Source organism: Ochotona curzoniae, unplaced genomic scaffold (genome assembly GCF_017591425.1).
Source record: "Ochotona curzoniae isolate NIBS_2020 unplaced genomic scaffold, NIBS_Ocur_1.0 scaffold_4701, whole genome shotgun sequence".
NCBI lineage: Eukaryota > Metazoa > Chordata > Mammalia > Lagomorpha > Ochotonidae > Ochotona > Ochotona curzoniae.
This window is the reverse complement of record NW_024467122.1, coordinates 43,095,696-43,122,801: the sequence shown is the minus strand read 5'-3', so window position 1 is coordinate 43,122,801 and position 27,106 is coordinate 43,095,696. Positions and strand designations below refer to the sequence as shown.

General features: G+C 43.2%; 1 protein-coding gene across 3 annotated transcripts in view; it reads left to right on the top strand.

Annotated features, from left to right (window-relative positions):
• RYR3 (ryanodine receptor 3) overlaps positions 1 to 27,106 on the top strand; it is a 507,269-nt gene that overhangs the window by 398,543 nt on the left and 81,620 nt on the right. For all 3 annotated transcript variants that reach the window (XM_040969180.1, XM_040969181.1, XM_040969179.1), the window contains exons 46-60: positions 430 to 550; positions 2,714 to 2,883; positions 5,093 to 5,313; positions 9,599 to 9,689; positions 11,802 to 11,942; positions 13,388 to 13,551; positions 15,654 to 15,732; positions 18,025 to 18,114; positions 19,038 to 19,184; positions 19,389 to 19,451; positions 20,377 to 20,452; positions 20,600 to 20,723; positions 23,079 to 23,194; positions 23,653 to 23,720; positions 24,593 to 24,714. In XM_040969180.1, the coding sequence (XP_040825114.1) occupies positions 430 to 550; positions 2,714 to 2,883; positions 5,093 to 5,313; positions 9,599 to 9,689; positions 11,802 to 11,942; positions 13,388 to 13,551; positions 15,654 to 15,732; positions 18,025 to 18,114; positions 19,038 to 19,184; positions 19,389 to 19,451; positions 20,377 to 20,452; positions 20,600 to 20,723; positions 23,079 to 23,194; positions 23,653 to 23,720; positions 24,593 to 24,714 (1,793 nt within the window). The remainder of the gene's footprint in view (positions 1 to 429; positions 551 to 2,713; positions 2,884 to 5,092; positions 5,314 to 9,598; positions 9,690 to 11,801; positions 11,943 to 13,387; positions 13,552 to 15,653; positions 15,733 to 18,024; positions 18,115 to 19,037; positions 19,185 to 19,388; positions 19,452 to 20,376; positions 20,453 to 20,599; positions 20,724 to 23,078; positions 23,195 to 23,652; positions 23,721 to 24,592; positions 24,715 to 27,106) is intronic.

The window sequence follows — 27,106 nt, the reverse complement described above, 5'->3', positions numbered from 1 at the left end:
GACATGATCTGATTCCCATTCAACTGAGGTCTTTTGGCTTTTTACTTGTTAAACTTCTTATCTGGTGGGGGGAAAAAATGTATACGTAATTTAATCAAAATTCTAGAATCTGGCATTTTGGCCACATCGGCAATGCTTTTGTCATGATCCCTGATAGCTCCCTATAGTGCATGGACATTGATAAGCCACCAAGAGGCTACAAGTATACTGCTGAAACCTCATCCCATATAGGCACATGACCATTTCATCCACAGCAGAGCAATAAAGATGCTCCTATAGCCAGAGCAATTTCCTCAGAAGCACCTCTTCTGGACAGTTGAGAGAAAGCACCCCTCTTTCCCTGTGCCCATGGGGTCTGTAGCCTATAGGGAGACATAGAGCAGGGATGCAGGGACCTCAATGGCCTAATTCTCCAATCTTACATTGCAGCTCATCCAGACAGGAAAAGGGGAAGCCATCCGGATCCGGTCCATCCTCCGCTCCCTGGTGCCCACGGAGGACCTGGTCGGCATCATCAGCATCCCCTTAAAACTGCCCTCCCTAAACAAAGGTAGGGAGAAGAGCTGCTGGCTGACACTGCCAGTTTCCAGCCACCTGCATGCTTAGGGAGAGGGGGACCCAAACAAGCACAGCACATCCCTTTCCCCTGTGATGAAGTTTATCCTCCAGGCTCCAGCTTGCTGCTCTCTCGTGGCAAGATGACTGCTCATGATGTCCCGCAGGGGCAGACAAACTCCAACGTCCTCTGAACTCTAGGAGAGCGATGGAATGGGCTCAAGGCAAGCTCTCATCCCAGACTCCCTTGTTTCCTTCCACCCTTCTCTGCCAGACTGCACTGGCAGCAGAGGCAGCAGACAGGGTCTAACACAAGTTGTCTTGCAAAGAAACAAGAACCTCACGTTACCACATGATGGTTTCTCTGCAATGCTACATGTGACATCATTCACACTGTCTTCGCGGAAGTACCCTGCTTCTCTGAGTCATTTTTTCCTGCTGTGCCAGAATTTTAAAAATAGCGTGATTCTGTCTATTGCAGTATTACCAAACTGAAACATCTCTGTAGGAGATATTGATAGGAATGCATACTCATAAGGATTTTAAGATCAAATACGTTTGCAAAAACACTGTGAAATCCATCATGTTTTTGTAACTGCATGAAGCACAAAAAAAGCTATGATAAAGAAATTAAATGTTTGAACTTGATGTTTTCCAAGCACCCTGTGTTCTTGAGCACAAAGCGTATCCTGTCCCGCAGAAATAATGTCCCTGAGAATCCCAGGCATGTGAAAGATCAAGTCAGCTTCAGTGCTGGAGTCCAGTTCCCCACTGGTGGTTTAGGCAAGACAGGCCAGCAGCTTCAGGTCTGAGTGATCCTCATCTTTTTGCCCTTCTAGAGCCCTCCTCTGTTTCTCCGGGCGGAGTGTAGCTCCAGAACAGACAACACTGAATCCCTGCGTCTCTACCGGGGACTTCTAAGTCTCCCGCTTTGCCTGTTCAGCCTGTTTCTCCGGGCGGAGTGTAGCTCCAGAACAGACAACACTGAATCCCTGCGTCTCTACCGGGGACTTCTAAGTCTCCCGCTTTGCCTGTTCAGCCTGTAGGCTACTGTAAGGGCCTGGTGATTAGGACCACTCACATGCCACATTAGAGTGCTTGGGGTGATAGCCTCTCTGTGCTCCTAATTCCCCTTTCCTGCTTACACACATCCTGTGAGTCAGCAGGTGCTGCCCCAAGTACTTGTGTCCCTGTGGATTAAGTTCACAGCTTCCGCCAAGGGCTTGCAGGCCTCTGGGAGTGAACCAGCAGATAGCATCTCGACCTCTGTTTCTGTCCCTCACTACAGCTGTATCTCTATCTCTTTCTCTCTTGAAAATAAACAGTTTTTTAAAGAAAAAAAATTTAAATATGCTATAAGTATAGTTTGATCATTTGAGGATTCTATTTTCCTAATTTTTGGTGCAAACAAACAGGAGGAAGATCCCAGGTTAACCAGTTTTTATTTTCTTTGAGGTCTCTTCTTCATCTGAGAACCTCGCTACTACAATAATAGAACTCTTGAATACTCTGAACTAGATTTTAGCTGAATAAGACAGTAGTTTCCAAAACTGAAAGAATGTTCCCTTGATTTTCATGCTGTATAGGATATAATAATATTGTTAAATTTAACATCTCTTTACTAACATTTTCTTTCTTACATTCATATGTCTTCATTCAACCAAGCAATCAATTTCATATAATTTTCATATAATTTTAATGTTTCATATAATTTTCCCATTTCTGTGGTATAAATACTTCTACCATGGGAAATTCTAAGCTACCAACATGGTGTCACTGAACAGAGTTGGGAATAGATAACACACCCATCATCATATTGTATTTCCAATATACACATGCAACTAATGCAAATGACCTTAAGAACACAGTGTATGATAAAATAATAAGTAAGAAATGATGAGTTATGAAAATTGGTTACTTTTTTCAATGTAAATCACTTATAAGTTTGGATTTTTCATAACATCCATGTTTCACAACTGGCTTGCAAATTTCTGGAATTTGAACAGTTGGCTCTTTAATCCAGTAAATGCTAACTCCAGCACAATACTGTATTATTTCTAACACTCCTGTTATTCAAACACACTGTAGACAGACTCCATGTTGTCTTTTGAAGCTGGTAGAGATACAAAAAGGGAATGATGTTTTCTATGTCTTTCAGATGGATCAGTCAGTGAGCCAGACATGGCGGCCAATTTCTGCCCTGACCACAAGGCCCCCATGGTGTTGTTCTTGGACCGTGTTTATGGTATTAAGGATCAAACTTTTCTCCTCCACTTGCTGGAGGTTGGATTTTTACCAGACTTAAGAGCTTCTGCCTCCCTAGATACAGTAAGTGGATAAAATAAGAAAACTTCATGTTCTCATCATTATGAAATTAGTAACATTGGGCTTAGCAGTAAATATTTTCCATATGCTGACTATATTTTAGTAGCCTGTTTTAAAGGGTGAGAAAATAAGCAAAGACATAGAAGATCTTAATTTCCTTGACTAGAGATTTAGATATGGGTACCTGTGTCCTCAGATAGCCAGTCTAGCTCCATCGTTTGTATTTTCTCCATCTCGGCAGTATTTGTTGGCAGGGAGGGATTGGGTATCCTGTGTACTTTGGAGTTCTTCACAATATCCCCAGCCTCTATCCACTAGATACCAATAATACCCCAATCTTCATCCCCACAGTCTCTACCTGAACTGATTCTAGATGTTACTAGATGTTCCCTTTGAGCCTCAGTCACTCTCAAGGAACTTACTGCTTATGAGAAATACTGGTTGGCAACAGCATTGGCTGGCCATGGGCCTCCCATTGTTTTCCCTTGGTTTTCATGTACTTACCCTTCAGGATCCATAACATAGAAGCCTAATTGTGACAGAAAGTTACAGGTGATGAACAAGTTCGGAATTCTAGGATGAATAAAGTAATCCAACCTCAGCACTAAGACAGGAAGTTCCAGAGGTAACAGAAGTCAAGACTAAGCAGGGAAACAGTGTACCAGGAGTCCTCAGCCCAGGGGAGAAGAAAAATTCAATCCACTTAAATCTAAACATCACTGGCCAGTTTACAAGTGTTTAACAGTAACGATAAGGTTTCTCAAGACTCCATCCATTCAGTGTTAAAGAGAAGTCAGAGCTCTGTGATGGGTCCAGTAATCTCACTGGGATGGATTCCATCACAATGAGTTGGCTGGAAATGGAGAACCACCTGAGTCCCAGCCTCAATGGGCGCTGCATCCCAATCTAGCATGGAGATACAGAATGGTCTCTGTGTGGAGGGCTTAGGGGCAGACGAGGCCTTGAGGTAATTACAAGGCTCTTATTACTACCTAGAAGTTTTCTATTCTATAAATTATTTGTCTTAAGAAGTATGTTTATGGGACCTCTGCATCGAAGCATTTAATTTTTTTGTATAGACCAGGTAATCCGTCACTACCATGCTAGCATGTGGCATTCAGTCACGTGCCTGTCCCAGCACAGTCAATGATATGGAGGTTTTGTGTTCTGTCCTGCAGCAGACATTTCCATTCTCCTTTGAAAGCAAACAAGCCAACAGAATCATGATTCTGTTCTTCCTCATTTTAAGAGTGATAGATGCTTCTTCTAGCATAATTACTGAAGCTTCCTGAAGACATTGGAAATGTCTGAATACCCAGAAATGTGAAAAGGCCAAAGAAACCAGTCTTTATATTTTGAAGTTGCAGAAAAAGTGTTAGAGAATGACTATGGTAATCACAGGAAATAATATTTACCTAATCTCTGCAGATCTCAACACTTCTTTTGAAGTTGTCCCAGTTTTGAAAATAGTAATTAAAGCATGTTTTGGCCACCTCAGTGCCACTCACTGGGTTGTTCTTGGATTCAGCCTGTTTTAGTATATGTGCTGCCGAAGTGAGCACAAAATCAGCCTGTTCTTTGCCAACAAATGAAAGAGAACACTGTGAGCAAACATTACAGCAGAGTTTTAGAGGCCTCTCTTCAATTCCGTTCATGCCTTTCCCCATGCAAAGTTAGCTTCCCTTTGGTGAGTGTGCTCTTGTGTCATGTGTCAAATTCTCATAAATGAACTGAGCGTGGTCAGAGTTCACTCTCCCTGTAAGCTATCACAAAATCCGTAACTGGGTCCGTGTGGCCTCCAATCATAACAGCACGAGAGAACAATCAGTAAGTCCCACACAGGTGAAGAAAGACCTACAACTGAACACACAGCCCAGCATCGTTACTTGCAAGTACGAAGGCTGCTGGACTAAACATGCCATCAAGTAGCCTTAGTATAGATGTGTGGGTTTTTGCGTGAAATCAGTGTTTACAGGATGGTTTGGGATGACGAAGGACCAGCCAGCCATGCTTTGTTTCTTTTTTGTTGTTTTTCCCTTTAAATCGAAATATTTTTTCTTTTGAAATGTGGAAAGCAAGTAAGTCTGACACAGTAGAAAGCTCTTCAGTCCTTTGCTGTAAAGCAGAGACCTGCATGCTCTGAAAGTCAGGGCACAAAGGCAGGTCGGGCTGCTTCCTGGGGAGATAACAGCATCCCGACCCCATCCCCTAGGTTGCCCTCAGCACCACAGAGGCCGCGCTGGCACTCAACAGATACATCTGCTCCGCTGTGCTCCCGCTGCTTACAAGGTGTGCCCCCCTCTTTGCCGGAACGGAACACTACACCTCTCTGATCGATTCCACACTGCAGACAATATACAGGCTTTCCAAGGGACGATCCCTCACCAAAGCACAGCGGGACACCATAGAAGAATGTCTGCTTGCCATTTGCAAGTAAGTATCCCCTTGTGGGTTTTTGACTTCTATGTTTGTGTCCATGTAAACACACTTAAGTGAATAGCTAAAAATTGGTGATACAACCCAAGAATGTGCCCCAGCCTTTGTCACCCACTGGCTGTCCCCCTCAGCAGGAAGATGAGCTATCCCAAAGCTAGTTTGCCACAAGCCCTTCCTGAGGTTCCTTGCATTGTGGGAAAGAGAATGTCATGGTTCAGGCTTTAGCTCTTAGAGTGGGCTACTTTCAGGCTTGCGGTGTCCAGATCATAAGTTAGAGCCAGAAACAGATTTTTCTGCCATGTAAATGAGTGAACTTCTCCACCGAAGCCAGACTTTAAGAGTGTGAATCAGAAGGATCCACTTCCAGGCCTCCCAAGACCTGGAACAAAAATACGAATCTCCAATTGCAATAGAGAAATCACCCTGAGAGCCATGGACCGTCCAGACTTCACATCAGCCATAGTATCAAAAGAAGAGGAATCTTCTCAGTAGCAGGTGTCGGGGACATAGTTTGGACCATGATCTGACGTGGGACGCATCTCAGAATCACATGTGAGCTCCTCAGTAAGCATCCCAGCGCCCAGGCTACAACCCAGCACCCAAACTCAAAACTTCTGGGGTGCAAATTCCAGCCTCTACCTTTTGAAATTTTCCAGCCAAAATTGAGAATCACTGTTTTAAGTTGCCCCAGAGAGAGGAAGAGGATCAACAGGCTTGCCCCTTAGAGACCATGTAAGCTGCAGTTCCAATTTTAACTGAGTGAGTTGTTTCCTGGTCCCCAGGAGACTCTCTGCACTGGTGAGCTGAAGCTACAACTCAGCAGTCCTTTTAGGAGAGCAGCTGAAAAGTACCCTCAGCCACAAGGGGCCATGACGTACATACCTTTTAGAAGAGCCCAGTTCCAGAACACTGCCAACACCAATTGCTGGGAAAGGCATGTACCAGGAAGAACTCTCACTCTTTGCCGGTGGGATTGCATAATGGTACAGGCGCTTTGGAAGACAGCTTTAGCAAGTGCTTCAAAAGCTAGACATACCCTCACTATGCAGTCCAGTGATGGTGCTCCCCAGGGTCTACCAAAGGATTTCACAATCACATTGACACAAAATCCTGCACACAGGTACTTACAGCAGCTTTATTCACAGTTACCAAAACTTGGAAGCAGCCAGAACTCTCTCGAGTAGACAAATGGAAAAACTACAGTCCTTCCAGATTAGGGGATAGTATCTTGTTCAGAGCTAAAAAGAAGGGAGCTTTAAAGCCATGTAGAAACCTTCAAAGCATATTAGTAAGTGAAAGTTGGCCTGCTGCATGATTCCAATTCCATGACATTTGGAAAAGGCAGAACTATGGGAACAGTAAACAGACTGGTGGTTTTCAGGGATGAGGGAAGGTAATATGAATAGGCAGATCACAGAGGAGCTTTAGGGCAGAGACAATACCTTGTATGATGCTGTATTGGTGAACAGATGTCATTCCACATTTATGTAAACCCTTGGAATATGCAATACCATGAACAAACCCTATGTAAAACATGGACTCCAGATGATAATGACATGCTAATCTGTAACAAATGTACCGCCGTAGCAGAGATGGTGCTTGTGGGGAAGGCTGTAGGTGTGCTGAAACAGGTTACATGGGAACTCTGTGCCTTCCTCTCAAGGTTACTGTGCATCTAAAAGTGTCTGCTAGGAATACAATTTCTTTAAAAGGGAAATCTCAACCCCACATTACATAAATGCTTTATTAATTTATATCTGTTTTCTTTGTATTTAAGACTCATATTATTTATTTGAGAGGTATAGTGGCTCAGAGAGAGATAGTTTTCATCCACTGTCTTCCCAGATGGCCGCAGTAACCAGGGCTGAGCCAGAGTCAGAAACCAGGAACTCCGCCCAGGTGTGTCCAGTGGGTGGCAGAAGCCAGAGTACTTGGGCCATCTTCCTTTACATTAGCTAGTTGCTTCATCCAAAGTGGAGAAGCTGGAACTAGAACTGGTACTTCAATATGGGAGGCACCTGTTCTAGGCAGTGGGTTAACTAACACCATTTCATTCATTCAAGCAACACTAGAATAATAAGCAAAAATCAAGCTGATTAGAATGGTTTTGGACTCAGAAGAGATACCATGCTTGGGAAATATATTTTTTTAAGATTTATTTGTTTTTATTGGAAATGCAGATACACAGAGAGGAGAGACAGAGAGCAGCCACGACAGCTGGAGCTGAGCCAATCCAAAGCCAGAACCAGGAACTTCCTCCAGGTCTCCCACGTGAGTGAAGGGTCCCAAGGCTTTGGGCTGTCCTCAACTGCTTTCCCAGGCCACAGGCAGGGAGCTGGATGGGAAGCAGGACCACCGGGACTAGAACTGTCACCCATATGGGATCCTGGCACGTTCAAGACAAAAACTTTAACCACTACACTTTTGCACTGGTCTCTGGCAAATATATTCTTAAGTCTCTAGGGATTTATAGGTCACCTAGGTTTTCTACTCTGCCACTTCAAAAGGAAGCATGAGGCTTATTTGTGTTTCGGGGATTTTAGCTTTCTTCTCTGTGTTGACAAAGGGAATAAAAGAATGAGCTTACACAAAAAGAACTGCTTCCTATCAGTGTTAGTTCTCTAATTGCCTGGAACTGGAGCAGTCGTGGCTGCAAATCTTGTATAAATTTGGGTAAAACTGAACTCAGCTGACAAACTGATATTTTACAGTAAAATAAACTGTTTTACTGTTTATTTTTAATAAATCATAAGTTAATAGTAACAGTTAATAGTAACTCCTTGATTTTATTCAAGTTAGTTGGTAATTGCTAGCCAGCTGAATAATACTGTGGAAAATTCTTGACTAATTTTGCATTATGATCACTCAACTTAGACTCACGACTAAATGACTGCCTGGTATATTTTTACTTAGCCTTTTCACCCTCAGAGCCTTTTATCACAAGGCCAACCGTAGGAAACATGGCTAAACAGAGGAGTTTTGCTCTCCGTGTATCTGTCCTGTGATTGTAGATGCCCCCAAGAAATTCTTACCTAGCATTGTGACCTTTAACACCATGTTTGGTAACTTTGCTTCCATAGTTTGTTCTGCATCTATGGAGGGAATGCAAGAGGTCATGAAATGAACTTACATGGCAAGTCGTGTGTATGAGACGTGCAGTACCCGCAAGCCATTTCCTCTGCAGAGAATCCATAGGTTCTGCTAGGTTTTTACAAGTTTAGGAACTGGGGCCAGCATTGTGGTGTAGTGGGTAAAGCTGCTGCCTGTCCTGTAGGGGTAATGACTCAAGCCTCAGATGTTCCACTTCTGATCCAGCTCCCAGTTGGTAGCTTGGGAAAGCAGTAGAAGATGGCCCACAAGCTTGGGGCGCTGCACCTAGGCAAGAAACCCAGAGGAAGCCTATGGCTCCTGGCTCCAAGCTAGCCCACCCCCAGCCATTGTGGCCATTTGGGAATGAACTAGTGGATGAAAGATCTTCCTGTCTCTGTTTAGAAACCTAAAAATAAAAGCTACGTCAGTGTTGCTTATCAGTTCTTTCTTTGGCTCAAGAAAAGTTTGTCGGGAGGGGGAGAAAGGGGAATAGAGAGAGAGAATACTCTCACATGGCAGTTTGCTCTTCAGATGTCTACTTCCCAGCCGGGAACTCAATCCAGGTCTCCAATGGCAGGGACCCAACCACCTGAGTTGTTACCACTGCTTTCCAGAGTCTGCTTTAGCAGGAAACTCGAGTGCAGAGTCTGCAATCAAACCCAAGAACGTCTTAATATGTAGCTTACCTGCTAAGTCAAACTCCACTCCTTTCTTTAACAGTGTAATTTAATTGTTGGTTTGAGAACAAAGCCTTCACCTTTATAATGATTCTGATAGTGAGAATTCATGAGCTAATCAGTGTCTGGATGGCTACAGACTTGATGTCACGCCAGCAGGTGGCCTCAGATTCCACCAGTACAGCTGATCACTGCTTCTGCCACCAGCTGTTAGAGATGACAATAGGGTTAACTTCCTCTTCTCATGGTCTATGTATTCAGTGACTATATTGTAATTATGCACAGACCTTGGAGCGTTTTGTCACAGGTGACTGGAACTGAATCTTAGCTGTCCCAAATTGTTAGCACATCTCCCTCCTTCTGAATTTCTGCCAAATTCAGTTTTAAAGTTCTCTTGTCATTTATTCCAGTTGTCTTGAAATCTGTTCCTAGTTTGTCCTTATCACTGAATGTTTCAGTCCTTCTCCCTTTCTAACGATTTTTCTTACTCTGTTTTTTCTAATTCCATGCTGCAGTCACTTGAGGCCTTCCATGTTACAGCAACTCCTGCGACGTCTCGTTTTTGATGTGCCACAACTCAATGAATACTGCAAAATGCCTCTCAAGGTAAACATCACTATTATCACAGAAATACGGTCCGTTCTGCAGGAAACCAGCTATGTTATGAGGTGCTTGCAATTTGGGAAGGAAATTTTTTCTCTTTTTTTTTTTTAAGATTTTATTCAATTTTATTACAAAGTCAGATATACAGAGAGGAAGATCCTCTGTCCAATGATTCACTCCCTAAGTGAGCCGCAATGGCCGGTACTGCGCTGATCCGAAGCCAGGAACCAGGAACCTCTTCCAGGTCTCCCACGCAGGTGCAGGGTCCCAAGGCTTTGGGCTGTCCTCTACTGCTTTCCCGGGCCACGAGCAGGGAGCTGGATGAGAAACGGGGCCACTAGGATTAGAACCGGTGCCCATATGGGATCCCGGGGCATTCAAGGTGAGGACCCTAGCCACTAGGCCACGCCGCCGGGCCCAGGAAGGAAATTTTTTCATGGTATTTGCTGCTGTATGTGGATAGCTAACAAGACACAACACATAAAACCAAACCCCTTCTCTAGATTAACTAGCTACTCCAATTTCCCTTGAATAGTTTCTACTTACTGCTTATTACTCAGCAAAGATTGACAAGAGGACTTGGATCTTGAGCTTCCTAATCTAATCGTGTTTCCAGAATATTTTTAGTCTCAAAAAGTTTTGAAGACCCTGTGCTTTTTCACTCAACTACACTAACCTGTGTCTTCTGCACGCCCTATCATTTCATGCTGTGTGTCTTTGTAACAGATCATTTCTTTGGATTTTCTACTTCTTTTTTCCTCCATTTCTTCATTAATGAAAAAACACCAAACCCACTCCTTGTTGCCTAATTCCTGGTGTTTCTGATAAGTTATAAATATTTCATCACTCGTGGGAGCATCTGCACCCAAGTGGTGCCAGAATCAACCACCCACCAAAAAGGACAATGTTTTCATCTTTTATGCCAAGACTCTTACTATATTAGTACTTCTCAAAGTGTCAGCAGTAACCAGACACACTAGAAAAGTTTCCCAAGTGATTTTTATCTGTGAGAAGAGAAGTGGAGACAGTGCCAGTTGCTGGCTCACTCAACAACCACCTCCCTGGGTGGGGCTGGGCAGGGAGTTCAGTCAGGAGCACGGAGCAGAGTCCCAATTCCTGCAGCTGTTTCTGCTGCTGCTGGGAGTCTGAATAGGGAGCCGGTTTTAGGACTAGAGCCAGGAAAGGAACCCAGGTGCCAATTCAAGGCACAGGTGTCAACCACTACACTAAAATGCCCACTCTCTGCCTAGGGATTTGAACTGCTCCTATTCAGAACCAGATCAAGGCAAGATTTCCAGAATGTTATTAGGATGGCCAGAATTCCCAGAAACATGGGTTTTATCCTCTGTCTCGTGCTAGGCATAAAGCAGTCCGTGGGATTGATTGCAGAGATTCCATGGTGTGTTTTAATCTCCAAAGGTACTTTAGCTAACAGCCACTGTTTTCACAGCTCAGTGTGACATCGTTTTGGCTGTAAGCCCCTGCTGTCAACAGGAGGTGGCTCCTAAAAAGAGATCGTTGATGCCACTCAATAAGCTCCCTTTGACATTTCATAGCAGTGGGGAAGGCGAGGGGGGGGAGATGCAACTTTATCAATGCTCTTCTGCCCTCTTCTGGCCAGATGTGAAACTGCCTAAACAGCACCAGGTTATCAGAGGGCTCAGGCAAGGTGGGAGCCCTGCTGGAGTCATTAGCACAGAGAACAACCTTCAGACTCAAAACTTGCTACCATGCGTCCCCTCTGTAGGATTGTCCAGAATCATAAGCTAGCAATTCCTCCCAGCCCTGACTTCTAGAACAACTCCAAAGGGTAGCATTTCCTCATCAGAAGTAAGGACACTTAGTCCTTCATTTCCCAGTAACTGCTGTGGGCACAGCGCTGGGGACACAACAATTAGTTATGCAAACTGCTGGTAGGCTGGAGCTTCCCAGGCATGGCAGATGATGATTCCCTGTGGTGTGCGAGAGACCTCTGCACACACACCCCAAACCACTTCTAGTGTTGATTTCAGGCTGGTGATTTCTTCCCACTGTCTTCTTCCCTCCATGTTTCTGATGCCCTTTGGGTTTCCTCTGCCTCATCCTGTTGGTGCGATCCTGTTTGGAACCTCCCAGCTTCTGACCAACCACTTTGAGCAGTGCTGGAAGTACTACTGTCTGCCTTCCGGCTGGGGCAGCTACGGCCTTGCCGTGGAGGAAGAATTGCACCTAACGGAGAAGCTCTTTTGGGGGATCTTTGACTCACTTTCCCACAAGGTAAGGTGACAGGTGTACCCCGTGACCCATGCACAGATAAGGACAAGCATCTCTTTAGCTAATGGGCCAAGTGCCTCACCCTCATGTCCTGCTGATTCTTACCCAACCCTCTGCAATAAGAGCTATCATCCTCATTTCACAAGGAGGTAGAATCTCAGAACAGGTGTCCAACTTGCCGGAGTTGCAGAGCTGTGTGAGAACACTTCCCAAAGTCAATTGCAAAACGATTCCCTGGTTCCAGGCTTGATGACTAAGCTTGCCTTCATTCTCTTCCACCTGACCTGACCTGACTGTCTCAAGCCAACAGGAAAAAAGCACCTGGCCTGTACTTGGAGGTTGGAGCACATTCTGGGACGGCTCTTCATCCACACCCATTTTGGGAGAACACTGTGTGAGGTTTTTGAAGGATTTACTTATTCAAGGCAAAGTGACAGAGAGAAAGAGTACAGGAAGATCTTCTCTCTGCTGATTCACTTCCCAGATGGCCATGATGGTCAGGACTGGGCCAGGCCAGACTAGGAGCCCTGAACTCCATCACATTTCCCACATGGAAGGCAGGGACCCAGGCACTTGAGCCATATTCCACTGCCTTCCCGGGCACATTAACAGGGAGGTAGATTAGAAATAGAGCACCAGGGACTCAAACTAGCACTTCAAAATGGAATGTCAGCATCACATACAGTGGCTTAAGCTGCTGCACTGCAACACCAGCCCCTGAGTAAGATCTTAGAGCCTGAGAAATCAAATTTATAGAACAATTGATTAGAATAGAGCTCCGACTCTCAGACTTGGTCACACTTTCCCTTAACCCTGTTTGTTTATATCTCTGAGGTCTCCAGGTATGCAGATAGGAAGTGAGTTGGTTTGATTTTCTCAGAGAAGTCTGGAGCAGGTGTCTAACTTATTTACCCACACTTGATCATTCCCTTTACCCCCGATTCCCCTGGCCTGGTATGAGCAGATAAGAAGCTGTCCCTAACTCTGTAACTGAACAGATACTCATTCCTGACCTGGTTCAAGAGGGAGAATGCGATCTCAAAATGTATGCAGTCTGTTGATGATATCAGCATATGACCTTCCTGACTTTGGAGTTTGCTAAGTCCTCTCCAGTCAGAGGTTGGATCGGTTTCTATAACCTCTGACTGGCAGACAAGTTTTCTGACCTGATAAGCGCCACCTGAGCCCTTCAATAGTCTTGAAATGAACTATTTGGGAGATGTTATAATTCAGATCTTGGCTCAAAACTTTCCTCCCTAAAGGAAATGGTGTCTTGAGGGCTTTACCATTTTTCTTCCAACAAGAGAGAATTAAAGGGCTTACGCATCCTCCACTTTTGGTTAAACTGCACAGTTTCACATATCTGGTTTTTATTTTCAGCTGATAGTGGTGCCTGGTAGCCATGGTTCTGGTTTCTCTACTAACATGATCTTTGTCTTTCCTCACAGAAATACGATCCGGATCTTTTCCGAATGTCCCTCCCTTGTCTCAGTGCCATAGCGGGGGCCTTGCCACCTGATTATTTAGATACCAGGATCACAGCCACGTTGGAAAAACAGGTCTCAGTGGATGCTGATGGCAACTTTGACCCCAAACCTATCAACACTGTAAAGTGAGTCCAGCATCCTCTTTAGGCGGGTATTCTGTTCTGTCCCTTCGGAAGGGAACAAGAATACTACTCCACCATGCCAATACTGTTCATCTTTTCCTGATGCCACAAGTCCTATCATAAATCATCACAGATCAACAAACATAGGGTTTATCCATGCATGTCTGATTATAGGAGCATTTTGCAAAAAGTTCTTGGGAAATGTGTATTCTGAAAACCTATGTGTGAATTTAAGAAAAAGAATTTACACTAAGATAAGCGCATGTCTCAGTTCCATTTTCCTTTTTTCAAGTCTCCCGTTGTATTGTAATATACCCTGCAACTTTATTTTGGAGAATAGAGTTGATTTTCATAATTGTAAGACAAACGTGCTTCCTTAGGTAGCAGTTATTTGTGGAACCACGCTGACAAACGATGCAACTAATTTATCAATGAGTTTTTAAACAAAATCTTCACTGTGAATTAGACTGGTTCTAATAACATCATACATTAAAACAACTCCATAATTAATACTCAGTTGAACTCTAGCAAGTTCTCAAATTTTATGGCAAAATAGGATAAGATCCTTGTGAAAGAGACTGGACCTTCTCTTTGCCATGTTAAGGAATGCTGGGCTTTGGATACAATACAACTTTTAAATTTCTCTCTCTGATTCTCTAACATTCCTCAGTGATGTTGAATAGGCCATGCAGGTGTGTTTAACTTATCCTTTGGGAAACAATATTGGTCCATTTTGCTTTGTAGTGATTTGATACCAGTTGTGAATATGTGCTATCCACTTTATCCCCACTTGTGTTTTAAATGAAAATTTCTAAAACTACTCCAGAATGAGCAGAAAAATAAGGATGGTCTCATAGGAACCTTGTGCAGTTCGTGTTGGTAGTTCTCAAATGAGAGTCTGAACCATTTGTTGCATTTCTCAGCTTTGATAATATGAAATTCATCTTTAGATAATTTAGTAGTTACTCATCAGATGGAGCCTTGAGCTGAGAGAATGATGGGAAGAAGAATTGAACCTTCCTGAAATTAAAAATAAGGGGCATGGTGAAACACCAGGCTGGCACCAAAGAGCAGGTTGCTGTTGTCTGTGCAGAACTTTGCCCGATACTCGTGTGTCAAAGGAAGAGAAAATGGTGTCTTCTTCCAATGGTGTCTGACTGTTAACACGAGTTAACAGTCTACTATGAAATGTGTCAGTGATGTTGAGGTCTGATTTCTTTACATGTACTTCTGACATCAGTGTGCTTCTTTGGGAATCATAAGAAATTAGGTCTAATGTTGGATAACTTAAGGAGAAAACATTTTATTACCAGAATTAACAAAACGTAATGAGAAGCTGATTAACCTCAGCAAGAACAGGCATCGTGGAAGGCCTGGCCCCAAGGCAAGAGGGCAAAAGGGAAATTTTTCACTGTCTTCACGGGATGAATCACCTCATGAAGTCTGCTACCCTTGTCTTGCCCAATGCAAGATTCAGATCCCACAGAGAATGAGTTTACTTTTCCTAGTTGTCAACCTGTCCTTGGTGACAATTCCCAGTATACCACATGCAACTTAAGAAGACCATGCAATGCAAAGGGAAGTACAGTTGCTGCTGCCAACATAGGGAAGGATGAAGACCTACAGGGAAAACAGAAACGGGAGGCTCCTATTGTACTTCCAAAATTCTATTGTCTAACCATTCCTTAAACCCAAAAAGGAAGACAATCACTATTTTCTAGCATATGATCCTCTAGCTATGATCGCTGCCATTCCTACCTCAAAGGTACAGATTGGCAGGCCAGTTACTTCGGAAGACAATCTCACTGTCTAACCTGGACAGGCCTGGCCCAAGAGCCAGCATGGTTCTTCCAGGACCAGGAAATATTTCATCAGCTGGAGAGTGTCCATTTGCATAGATGCCCTGTGATTAGACATGTCTGTGACCTCACCCTGCAGTGCCATTTCTGCTCAGTGGTGTCACAACCGTGGCTGGTGTAGCTTTAGCACTGGGGATAACCAGTTGATGAAATCCACATTTTGACAAGTTGCCTGTTAATTCCAGCCATCTTCTACCATGCCTGGTTAAAGTACTTAGAAAATCATAATTTTTTTTCTCATTTCAGTTTTTCCTTGCCAGAAAAATTGGAATACATTGTCACCAAGTATGCTGAGCATTCACATGATAAATGGGCCTGTGACAAGGTAGGAATTATCATCCAAGTGGCAATTGTCAGGGAGAAGAAACAGCCCAAGAACATTAAAGGATTGAATCCTGGAAATCTGCCTGCTTTGTCTAAGTGACAGCTCACGGTGCCCAAAGAATTCATTATTTCTTAGCAGCCATTTCCCAGAGTTGGTATAGGTCAGAAACATGGGCCGTGGCAGCTGCTAATGCTGTTTCTGTATTTCTCAAGAAAAGGATTAATTTGGAAGTTTAACTTCTTTTTTTAACATTGTATTTCCTGGAGTGTTTAGTGTGTACTTGTATGAGTTTTATGTAAATGCTTACTGGGGATGAGGAAGGTTTTGTTTGATTTTTTTTCTTTGTATAGAGTATTGAAAACAGAGAAATGACATTGAAAACCTTACCCTTTCTAGGAAGTTGAATTTTATTCTAGGGAAAACATATAAGCATCATCCTGTGGTGGACAGCAATAGAACTTCCAGATATTCCCTTGTTAATAAGCCTGCCCATCTGGTGTTTAAAATTCCTCACCACATGAGGTCAAGGTGCCTTAATAAGTTTAATTGCTATGTCAGCCCTTTAGTGCTGGCAGGCATCATAGAAAGCCGGTGCCAAAGATATCCAGGATTTCTGTGGGCAGCCAGTTAAGGACTAGGGACATTGCTCAGCTGCAGTGCAGCTTCCAGCTTGGAATGGTGGATGTGGCTTCATCACCAAGCCACAGACAGCCACAGCCTTGCAGAATGCAATGTCTTCAATAGGGGAAGTCTTGGACTACCATATGGATCTGGGCTCAGCTCATGTTTATTAATCCTCCTTTGGGACTGGTATTAAAAGCACCCACTGTAACTGTGGAATGGGCTCTTATGTCATAGCTCTACAGCGAAAGTCAAAAACCTCTTTCTGCAGAAGGTCAAGCTAGTGAACATTTGACGCTCTGTAGGACATACAGTCTGAACTGGAATTCCTCATCTCTGCCAATGCAGCACAAAACTAGCTCTAGACAAACAGAAGATAGCTGTGCTCCGGGAAAACTTTATTTACAAAATAGAGCAAGAAAGATAGATTTGGTCCAAGGCTACTGGTTAGTGAACTTTACCCTAGAGCATCTAAGAATATTTTCGATTTGGCTAACCCATGAAGTGGAAGGAAGACATAGTTCCCAATCCATCACTAAACCATGCAGATATTACAGGCTGACCTCCCTCAAACTTATCTACTCTCTCTATCCCCACACTGTGAGTTTAGTTCAAGCTATCATCATCTTTTATCAAAATAATTATTTTTATCAAAATATTGAATATATTTTATCAAAATATTTTATCAAAATAAAAACAACTTTCCTTGTTGGTTTCCCCCATGTGTTTGTCTCCATTCTGTTCTTCACACTGCAAGCCAGTGACGATTTCAGAATGCAGAACAAGTCATTCACCTTTGCTGCTTCTCCTTGTTAAACTCCTTTAACAACTTCAAGCTTTTCTTAACATGAAAATCAAAATCCTTATCAGGACCTGATAGATGCTGGTTAATCTAACCTCTGCTACCATCTATAGCCTCATCTGTCCCTTCATCTTTTCCCTCTAGCCACACGCCATCTCTTACTGACACTGCACATGTATGAACACTTCATTTGTGCCAGAGCCCTTCAGCAGTCAGACATGTGACTCGCCATTCAGCAACTCATCTGCTAAACATCCATTCATACATGAACTCCAGTGTGGCACTGCCCCCCCGATTTCTCAGATATAGGTCTTTTATCACCTCATTCTTAAGGGTAGGGAGTCATTCAGAGTAGTCGACTACCAAGTTCAGGGATGTTGAGAGGTAGCTGTGTGGCATCCAATCTTGGATATAACTGGGAAATAGGAAGACAGGGTAGGCTGGAAATGTTGCTATTTGTCACTTATCAGTGATAAAATGTTTATTCTGAGGTTGACAGGCAAGAATACAAACCAGACAACCCATCCCCACCCGGTATACAGCAGGCAGAAGACCTTTCAGCCCTTTCTTCTGTTCCTCCAATGAGTGTTCCACTCTGATCTGAAAAGCATTGTTCTCAGGCCCCTTAAGTGGGCCTGAAACACAAGCACAACAGTGGAGGGAACAGCCACTGAAACAAGAGGAAATAAAAGAGCAGAGTTCAAGTTTGGGAGGCGGAGGGCCTGATGACCTTGAAGGATCAATTAGATGGGGTTTCCAAGCCCTGTCGCCATCCATTATTCTATTCATTCAGTGAAAATAGAAGCAGGGATCTTCTCAGCAGGACCCTTTGAGTGCCATGGATGTTTGAATTGAGAATGTCTCTACAGAGTCAGAGTGGTTGGAAATATGGAATTTCCCTGGATGAAAATGTGAAGACCCACCCACTAATAAGGCCTTTCAAGACCTTGACAGAGAAGGTAAGTTGAGGACGTCTGGTAGCACACTCTGGGTAGCTGTCCATCTCATTCCTCAGAGGAGTATGGAGTGCATGTATGCTCAAGTCCTTAAGAATCTTTCTAGGACTCAGTGAACTGCTCATGCACTTGCCAGGGGAGCAGTAGCCCACACCCAGCTTCTAAGATCCCAGTCTTGTGTTCTGGTTTTGACTCTGAGAACCCTTGGTAGAAGAAGCACTGCGCTCTGCTCATTTGTTGGTCCAAAATCCACTTGTATTTTTTGCACACCTGAATTGGGTTTAGGGCAGGACAAGGGGCAGAAGCAATGAATTGCTAGAGGAAAATTTAGATGGAAATGACTTCTGATACAGGAAGGGAAACTCCAAGGAAATAGAACAGGTCTGCTCCTGTTAAATTAAGAAATGTGATTCACATCAATGCTAAATCCCCATTTTGCAATAAGTTCTATAACTTTTGTATGGTTTAAGCCCATAGGGCACTGTGTGTGTTGATGCACACTGACCATTTAGGAACTTCAGTGTTGATAAAGGAAGCCTAAATTTAAAAAACTGGGTTTCCCAACCTCAAAGTAGAGCTTTGCCCAATACATTTTGACAATATTCTATCTTGAGCAATGAATAGAATGTGAAGAATCATGCTGGTATTCTTGCTTCCTCTTAATCCACAAAATGTGGATCTTATCTATAATCCCTGATACATTCCTTTGAAAGCCAAGAAACCATGGGATCTTAGTCTTTAAAGCATCAAGAAGTTTAACTATATGATTCAAGTAAGACTCCGCTGGGTCTAGTCTGACCTGGTAAGAAAGAGCCAGAGCTTTCTAGCACCCTCTTCATTTTGGGATCCAACAACCATGGGGAGACAGGCCGGTCAGAATGCATAGATGTGCTCTGCAAAGCTCTTCTAGCCCAGTTGTCTTCCAGGAGAAGGAAATTTATCGCTGGCCTGCCCGAGAGTCCCTGAAAACCATGCTGGCTGTGGGCTGGACAGTGGAGAGAACCAAAGAGGGTGAAGCATTGGTTCAACAGCGGGAAAATGAGAAGCTTCGAAGTGTGTCCCAGACCAGCCAGGTATGACAGCCACACCCCAAGGCCAAGGCAGGCCCATAGAACAAACAGAGAATCTGGGGACTACCTCCCTGGGGTAATGTAAGTGAAAACTTCTAAGGTGAACCCTGGAGATCTGGAGGGGGGACACATATTTGACAACTGAAGCTGGGGGTGCTGATGAAAAAAACAGTGGCAAACCCCATAAATCCTGTTCTGCTTTCCTAGGGTAATAGCTACAATCCTGTCCCCCTCGACCTGTCAAATGTTGTGCTCTCCAGAGAACTCCAGGTCAGTGTTGATGCCTTCCCTATGGCAGAACCCCTTGAGTGCTGGGTACTTTTTTCGAGGATGCTAAAAGGGGTGCTGTCTCAGGAAGAAGGGCAGTCAGCAAATTGCTCTAGCAAAACTCAAAGCCCAACTCACTAAGAAAGCCCACAGCATTTGATCCCTGACTTGAGGTGTTTGCTTGGTCCAGGTGAACCCACCAAACTGTAAAGACAGCATACATATCCTGTAACAGATTTGTTCAAGTTCCCTGTAACAGCACAGATTAGCAACTGTTGCCGAACAAAGGGACACAGAAACATGGAGGTAAATCTAAACACCCTAAGCTGCTTCCTTCTCTGCTCCTTACTTACACATAGTGATAGGTGCAAAAATCTATCAACCAACCACTGGTACCTTCTAGAAAGTCTCTTCCCAAAATGCATCCTTCATAATGGGTTCATGTTTCATGAACCATACAAACATGAATTCTAATGAGCAAATTTTATGTACCATAATTTTCTCAAAGATGTGGCTATTTAGAGTTTGTTTGGCTAAAGGCTTTAAGAAATTCTAGACTTTGCTTGACCAACATTGACTGCTCCCTGTCTCAGGTCAAAAGTTTGATACTGAACTCTTAGAATGAGTAAAAAGCTGCCAGCCTGTGTTTTCTACTGGAAATGTGTTTCTCATAAATGCATCAAACTGCCAGGATAATAAGTTACAAGGGAAGGATGGAATTAGAAATCATTGTCTGTGTGCATAGGAAGATATAAAACTAATGAGGTGCATAAGCACAGACTAATTAATGAAGGGAGGCTCTCAGCAGTGATGCAGTTAGCATTCTATGGTGTTCTGTCTCTGAAACTACCCAAAATAGCCTGTCAGATAGTGAGCCGTTCTCCTTGCCTATTTTCTCTTTGACTTGTGTTTCCTTGCCATGATTTAGGGAATGGTGGAAGTTGTGGCTGAGAACTATCACAATATCTGGGCCAAGAAGAAGAAGCTGGAGCTGGAGAGCAAAGGTAAGCCTGGTTCACAGCATCCCCCCAAGGAAGATGAACTGGGGGGTGGGTATGTTCACAGGAGGATGAGCTGGGGGCGGGTGTATTCTCCCAGAGACACAAAGGAAGAGACAAACATGTCGTCATCACTTACCTCACTGACTCTAGGTGGTGGCACTCATCCTCTCTTGGTACCATATGATACCCTGACTGCCAAGGAAAAATTCAGAGACCGGGAAAAAGCTCAGGACCTGTTCAAATTCCTTCAAGTGAATGGTGTTATAGTTTCTAGGTAAGTAAGTCATCAACCGAGTGATTGTCAGTGGAGCAGCCTGTGGATGAGGTCTCTTCCTTTCCATGCTCTAAGTTAACCGCCTGCTAAAGCTCACCGGGAGAAGGATAGCACCTGAGATTTTGAAAATGAGTTAAAAGCATTGCATATGTACTCATTTATAAAGCTATGGAGCAAAGCCTTTCTTTGTTGTACATCATTCTAGCCATTGGAGTTATAAACCACATCCCTAGTACTTCATTAAAAGCCTCAGATTTGAGGCTGAGAATTTGAAGTGCATACAAAATAATTTAAGGACAATATTCTAATTTTTTTAAGTTTCCTCTGTTTGAGAGTTGTCTCACACATACCTCACTTAAAGGTTGTACATTTGGACGCCCACAGTTGTTGGTCTTAACTAAAGATGCTGCCTAGTTTCATAAACCATCAGTTCTCTGCATAGTTTATTATTTATATGTTTGATTAAATTACATGATGGCAGTGGCAAATATGCCTGAACAAAGAGAATTCATTCTAATGAACTGCAGCTCCGTGAGGGAGATTAAATGCGTGTGCTTTCCTAGGACATTTGATCTCAAGAGTGAAAGCCAAAATTGTGTGCAGGAATGTCTTTGGGGGATGATTTGGGTCTGAAGTAGTTAAGGAACAGTCTGTTTTCTTACGGGTCAAATGTCAGCAGTGGGCTGTGCTGGATAGGTTCATGCTCACTGAGCCCTTTGCAGAATGAGAAACAAGGTCGTATTTTCTGTTTTGATGGAACCATTCCTCCTTCAAGAAAATGTTTGCTAAGCAAGCTCTTCTTTCATCTTCTTGGTTTCCTACAGCAGTCTTGCCATTGAATGTCAAAAAAATAAAAATAAAATTCTATATAAATATAACTATTGTATCTCATATGAAAAAATAACAAGAGTTATTTGCTGTATTGTCGAACCAGAAAGGTCAGCCAGCAGGAGACAGCCTCCGGGGAAGCATTCAAGAAAGACTCCCCTCATCATTTTAATCCTGTCCTTCACACCAAGAGCAATGTGCAGTGTGGTTTGATGATAATTAACTTGATCCCATAAGTGAAAATTCTCTTTTAACTAAAAAAAAAATCAGGGAGGGTTGTAAAGGAGAAAGATCAGTGAATTCTACAATCATATCCTGAGTAGCTATTTACCATGTGCCAGACCCGGTGATAAGTATGTGGGTGTACAGGGGATTGCTCAGAATCCCTGTCACCCAGAACTCCTGGGTCCTACCACCTCCTCAGATCTGTTGTATCTTCAGTTTTCCCATCAATGGATGGCAACCCACTCTCCAACTGTTCAAGCCTTGACTCCTCTTACTCTCCCAACCACATCTAATCCTTCAGGACTCCCTAATGCTTTTACCTTTAAAATATACACAGAATCTGACAATTTCTCACCACTATGCTAAGATAACCTTTCTGGGATCCATGCTTATGACCTTACCAACCATGGTCAACTTTATTTTTTTTTATTGTTAATAACATTGTATTATGTGATACAGTTTTATAGGCACTGGGATTCCCCCGACTCCTCCCACAACCCTCCCTCCATGGTGGATAACCATGGTCAACTTTAAACATACCAACCAGAATAATTCTGTCGGAATGTAAGTCATTTCTCTAACCAAAGTTCCAATAGTTACTCATCTTAGAGCAAGAATAAAATTTTAGGGATAGACTGCACTGCCTTCCTTACAGCCCTCTGGATGCTTGCTGTCTTAGTCCACCCAAATTATCTTCTCTACCATATTTCTTCTATTTGGTATACAAGATCCTATCTAGAACACAGTCATTCTCTGCTTCTTACTCCTGGAAAGCTCCTTCCCCATATGTCCACACAGCTCATCACATTCAAGCCTTTACTTCAGTGCTGGTTTCCTGATGTGACCAACCCTGACCACTTTAACACCAAAATCCGCAAAACCCTCTCTTCTCTACTCCCAGGCCCTTTCAACTTGCTTTAATTGGTTTCTTTCCATAAAATGTACTGCTCTAACACCATGACCTTTATTTTCTACTTATAAAACATGTTCATCATATAACTTAACTCTCCTAAGAGGAGAGGTTTCTGTTTTTCTCTCTGATTTCTCCCCATCTCAGTAGTTGTAGAATGAATGTTAGAGATTTTTCTGAGACATCTTTTCAGACATTGTAACCACAGTGGTAGAGGTTCATAAAGTAAGATTCTGCAAGCCAAGGGACATCAGTCAAATGATGAGTTGTGTTGCTAAGCCAGAAAAACAATGAGTGTTTGGAGATTCAAGTCAACCTGGGTAGGATGGATGATGACCCAAAGTCACATGGTTGTCTCTGTTACTTCCTCGGGTGTGCCATCTCAAACCTAGAGGTATAAAGGACATGGAGCTGGATGCCTTCTCCATGGAAAAGAGGTTCGCCTATAAGTTCTTGAAGAAGATCCTGAAATATGTTGATTCTGCTCAAGAGTTTATTGCCCATTTGGGTAAGTATTGCTGTGGAATACCACAAAAGAATGGCCTTTTTCTACCATTCATGATTCATGCACACCTGTGATTTTGAGGAGGAAACAATAGCTGGCATGCTTTCCCTCCACTTACACAAGTCCTTGGCTTCCTTGCTGGATTTTCTTGAATATTTTGTCATTTCTCCCTGTAACAGCCTGTTTTAAGCTACTCATGGTTTTTGTGCTGTTACTGTGGACTTATGACTCAAACTCCCTGAAGTTGCTTTCTTATGGGTAGAGAAGAGGGTAAAGGCCTTAGAAAATTGACACAATCACTAACCATGACGATTATAAAGCACGTTGTAAAATATAAAATACTTTATGAAATCGCATAAGGCTTTTAGGGGTCTTTAGGAAAGCTGCTGTGTTTCTAAAATGCTGTAATTCTTCTGTTCTTTTTTTAACCAACCAGTTTTGTGTTGCTTGTGTCTTTGTAGAAGCCATTGTCAGCAGCGGGAAAACAGAAAAATCTCCTCATGACCAAGAGATCAAATTTTTTGCCAAAGTAAGTGATTCTCTGTACTTAATCCAATTATCTTCTCCTTAAGATCTCTACTATTTAAAGTATAGGTTAGGCTGGTTCGGCAAACATTTCTAAAAATGCAATGGTTTTCGTGAGACACATGCCTGTTTCCCCATTGTGGAACAGTCCTGAGGCAGATGGTTGTCCAAGGAGATATGTAGCCCTCTTAGCCACACACCATGACCCAGGGACCCAAGTTTTCTCTCTCCTGGGATTCTGACAACTCCAGACAGGGGGCCGAAACTGGTATCTTCATAACACATCTGTGGGGGATAAGAAAGGGAAAATGGAGGACAAGCTAATTCAATTTTGAAGTTCTAATCACGTGTCCACAACTTAGTCATTTTAGCTTCATTTAGCTGCATGGGTTGCCGATTAACCCATTCTCTAAGTGGCTGGCCCTCCATCCAACTGAAATGCGAGGGGATCCAGTGATTAGTCTCATCTATACAACCATCCTAAGGGTACTAAAAACACAGAGGACATTAAGTCATCTTGCTCTGAGAAGCAGAAACAGAATGCTGGCAGTGTTAAACAATCACACACACACACACACACACACCCCTCTGAGTGCAGGAATCCCAGTGGGCCTCCCCTACAATGCTGACTCGGGGCAGCACACACAGTGCGTTGGCCATTTGTCAATATCCCTCTCCTTTCATTTATTACCAAGGTCTCTTATTTGAGGCATATAAAGAGAAAATGTTGCAGCACAGGGACCCAACGATAGGGTTTCCTGGACATCACAAGACCAGCATTCAGAGACTTGTTGCTCAGAAATGAACACTTTAAAAAGAACCACCAGAAGAACTTCAGCTGATTTCTTGGATGTTGATATACCATGGCTTTTCCAGGTTCTCCTCCCACTGGTTGACCAATACTTCACCAATCACCGCCTCTACTTCCTGTCATCCCCTCTGAAGCCGCTCAGCAGCAGTGGGTATGCCTCCCACAAAGAGAAAGAAATGGTGGCCAGGTGAGTCTGCCCAATAAACAAAGTCATGATGCTGAAGGGAGTCACATACAATACCAGGATTCTGGGGACTAAATGGTGAGTCTTCAAGCAAGGCCTGAGTGTTGGTGGCTCAAAGATTTTGGCTATCATTCTTACTTTGAAAGAAATTATATTCCTGCCTATCTCTAATACTTCAGCAACTAAGAGAAATCACTGTTTGGAAAGGTTTAAAAATGCACTTCAGCTCTGTCCCACAACAGCATTTAGAAGAAAGTGAAGGTCATTCTAAAACTTGGGAGAAATGAATGTACAACGTTGGAAACAGGTAGACTCTGCTTTCAGTCTCATCCTAAAGGCTTTAGAAGACAAAAGAGCAGATCTTACAAGTTCTGGTGTGAAAAATTGGATTTGAAATCTAAAACAGGTGTAATTCCATGTAAGTTCCTAGTAAGAAAAAAAAAAATCCCACCAAAACACCACATTCTCCCTGTCCATCCATCTGCCCATAACGTGTGGATACCTTGATGGAACAGTGGAGTTGCTTCATGATCAGCCTAAGAGATGGACTTACCCCGTCTTAGGTTCTGTCTCTGATTTTTGAGAGACTAGGAATAGAATACACTTCTAAATAGTTAAGAGTTAATAATGCTAAAGAAAATCTTCTATTCACTCTTTCCTCATCACCCACTGGCAGGGATCGGTGTACTTTACAAGAGCTCAGCCATTAAATATCATTGTCTTTTGGAAGATCTTCAACTGTAAGGCTAACCTTATATTTATGAGAATTTTATCATGGCTAGAGTCTAGGCTTACTTTCTCACAAAAGTTACTATTCATTTGTATAAACATCATTATAAAGTATCACAGTGTTTAAAATTCTACCAGCTGTCCATGTATTATTGTCTCCAATATGAAACTCAACCAGCTTTTCTCCAAAGCCCAAAGTGACCCAGGTAGAAAGTTAAGGCAGAACCCAGTCTATCTCTATCCATGGGCTGTGCTGTTTGCTCCAAATAGTTACTTGATCTCGTTTAAGGCAGATGAAATCCTGTGTGATCAAAATGAGATACCTTATGTACAAGGTTCCAACCCAAGATGTAAGTCTTTTCAGAGAACACCAGTGTATTTGGTAAGAAGTGAGGAACATGAGGGATGAAGCAGAATATGCAGAAGGTCCAACAGAGGGCAGATGTGTCTGACTTCATCTGTTTTTCTTAGACTCTCAATTCATGGAAATGTAACATTGGTTCAGCCAGGCACTGTCTGTCACAGCTGGAGTACGACATAGAGCTGATAGACCTTGCAAATAGCTTTCAAATACACTACTGTGCTTGCCACCCTCCATAGTAGCAGTCGTGTTTGCCCAGGATGTGTTCACCTTTGCCACACTCATCTTGCTTGTGATCTTGGCTGCACCTCTTCTGCAAAAGATGCCATTCATTCACCTGCAGGTTGTAGACTCTGTGGGATGCTTTTATCACCTCAAAACCCTGAAATGGAGGGGAAGCACCTGGGGACTCTGCCTTTATGACTTAGGACTAAGAGCAATGTTTCCACTTAAATCATGAGTTCCATAGGGGATCCGCTGTTGAAAATTTCAGGTTCTGGGCTCAACTTGCAAGAGAAAGCAGTTCTGTCGGGCACAAGAGCCATGTTAGTGTTAGGATCAAGCAACCCAACCATCTGCTTTAGTGAGAGAAGCATGATTTGTTGTTTATACAGAGCATGTGTCCACTTGCAAGCTCACAGCTGCAATAGGTGTTTGTCCACCCCTAATTCTGAAAGCTAACAGTCATGTGATTCCTTTCTGTTGACAGATGAGAAGGCTGAGGTGCAAATCAGTTCAGGGACCTTGCCGAGACACCCAGCCACTCATGGGCACAGCACAGATACACATTCCTCAGGGTGGTTTGTTCGCTCTTCCAGATCACGGCTTCCCCTCCAAGGCGAATCTCTGGAAATAACAAGCACTGTGCAAAGAGAACAAAAGCAGCCATCCACATTGCATTTCACACTGTCTGGCTGCAAATTTCTGCTAACATATTAGGAAATATGTTAACTCTTAAGCTCTGAGCCTAGGGGGTTCTAAACAATTTCCATGCAAGATTTAATGACAAACCATGGGGACTTTGGCTGTGATTTTTCTAGTGGACAATAGTGTAGAAGGAGCCAGCCAGGGCATTAAGGCGAAAAAAATCTAAAGATGAGCAAGTTGTCATCCCCACCAACCTTTACGATGTGTTTCTTCTCCTTTTTCATTGTCCTAAACAAGGCACTGCCCTATGTGAGTCAAGGAGAAAGAACCATGGCAAGTTATGAGTGAGAGGCTGGGAGTGAGTTCAGCTCATTCTCACTAATGGAGAGCCCATGGCCTATACACAGGTGTTTGGTTTGGTTGTTTTGTTTGTTTGTT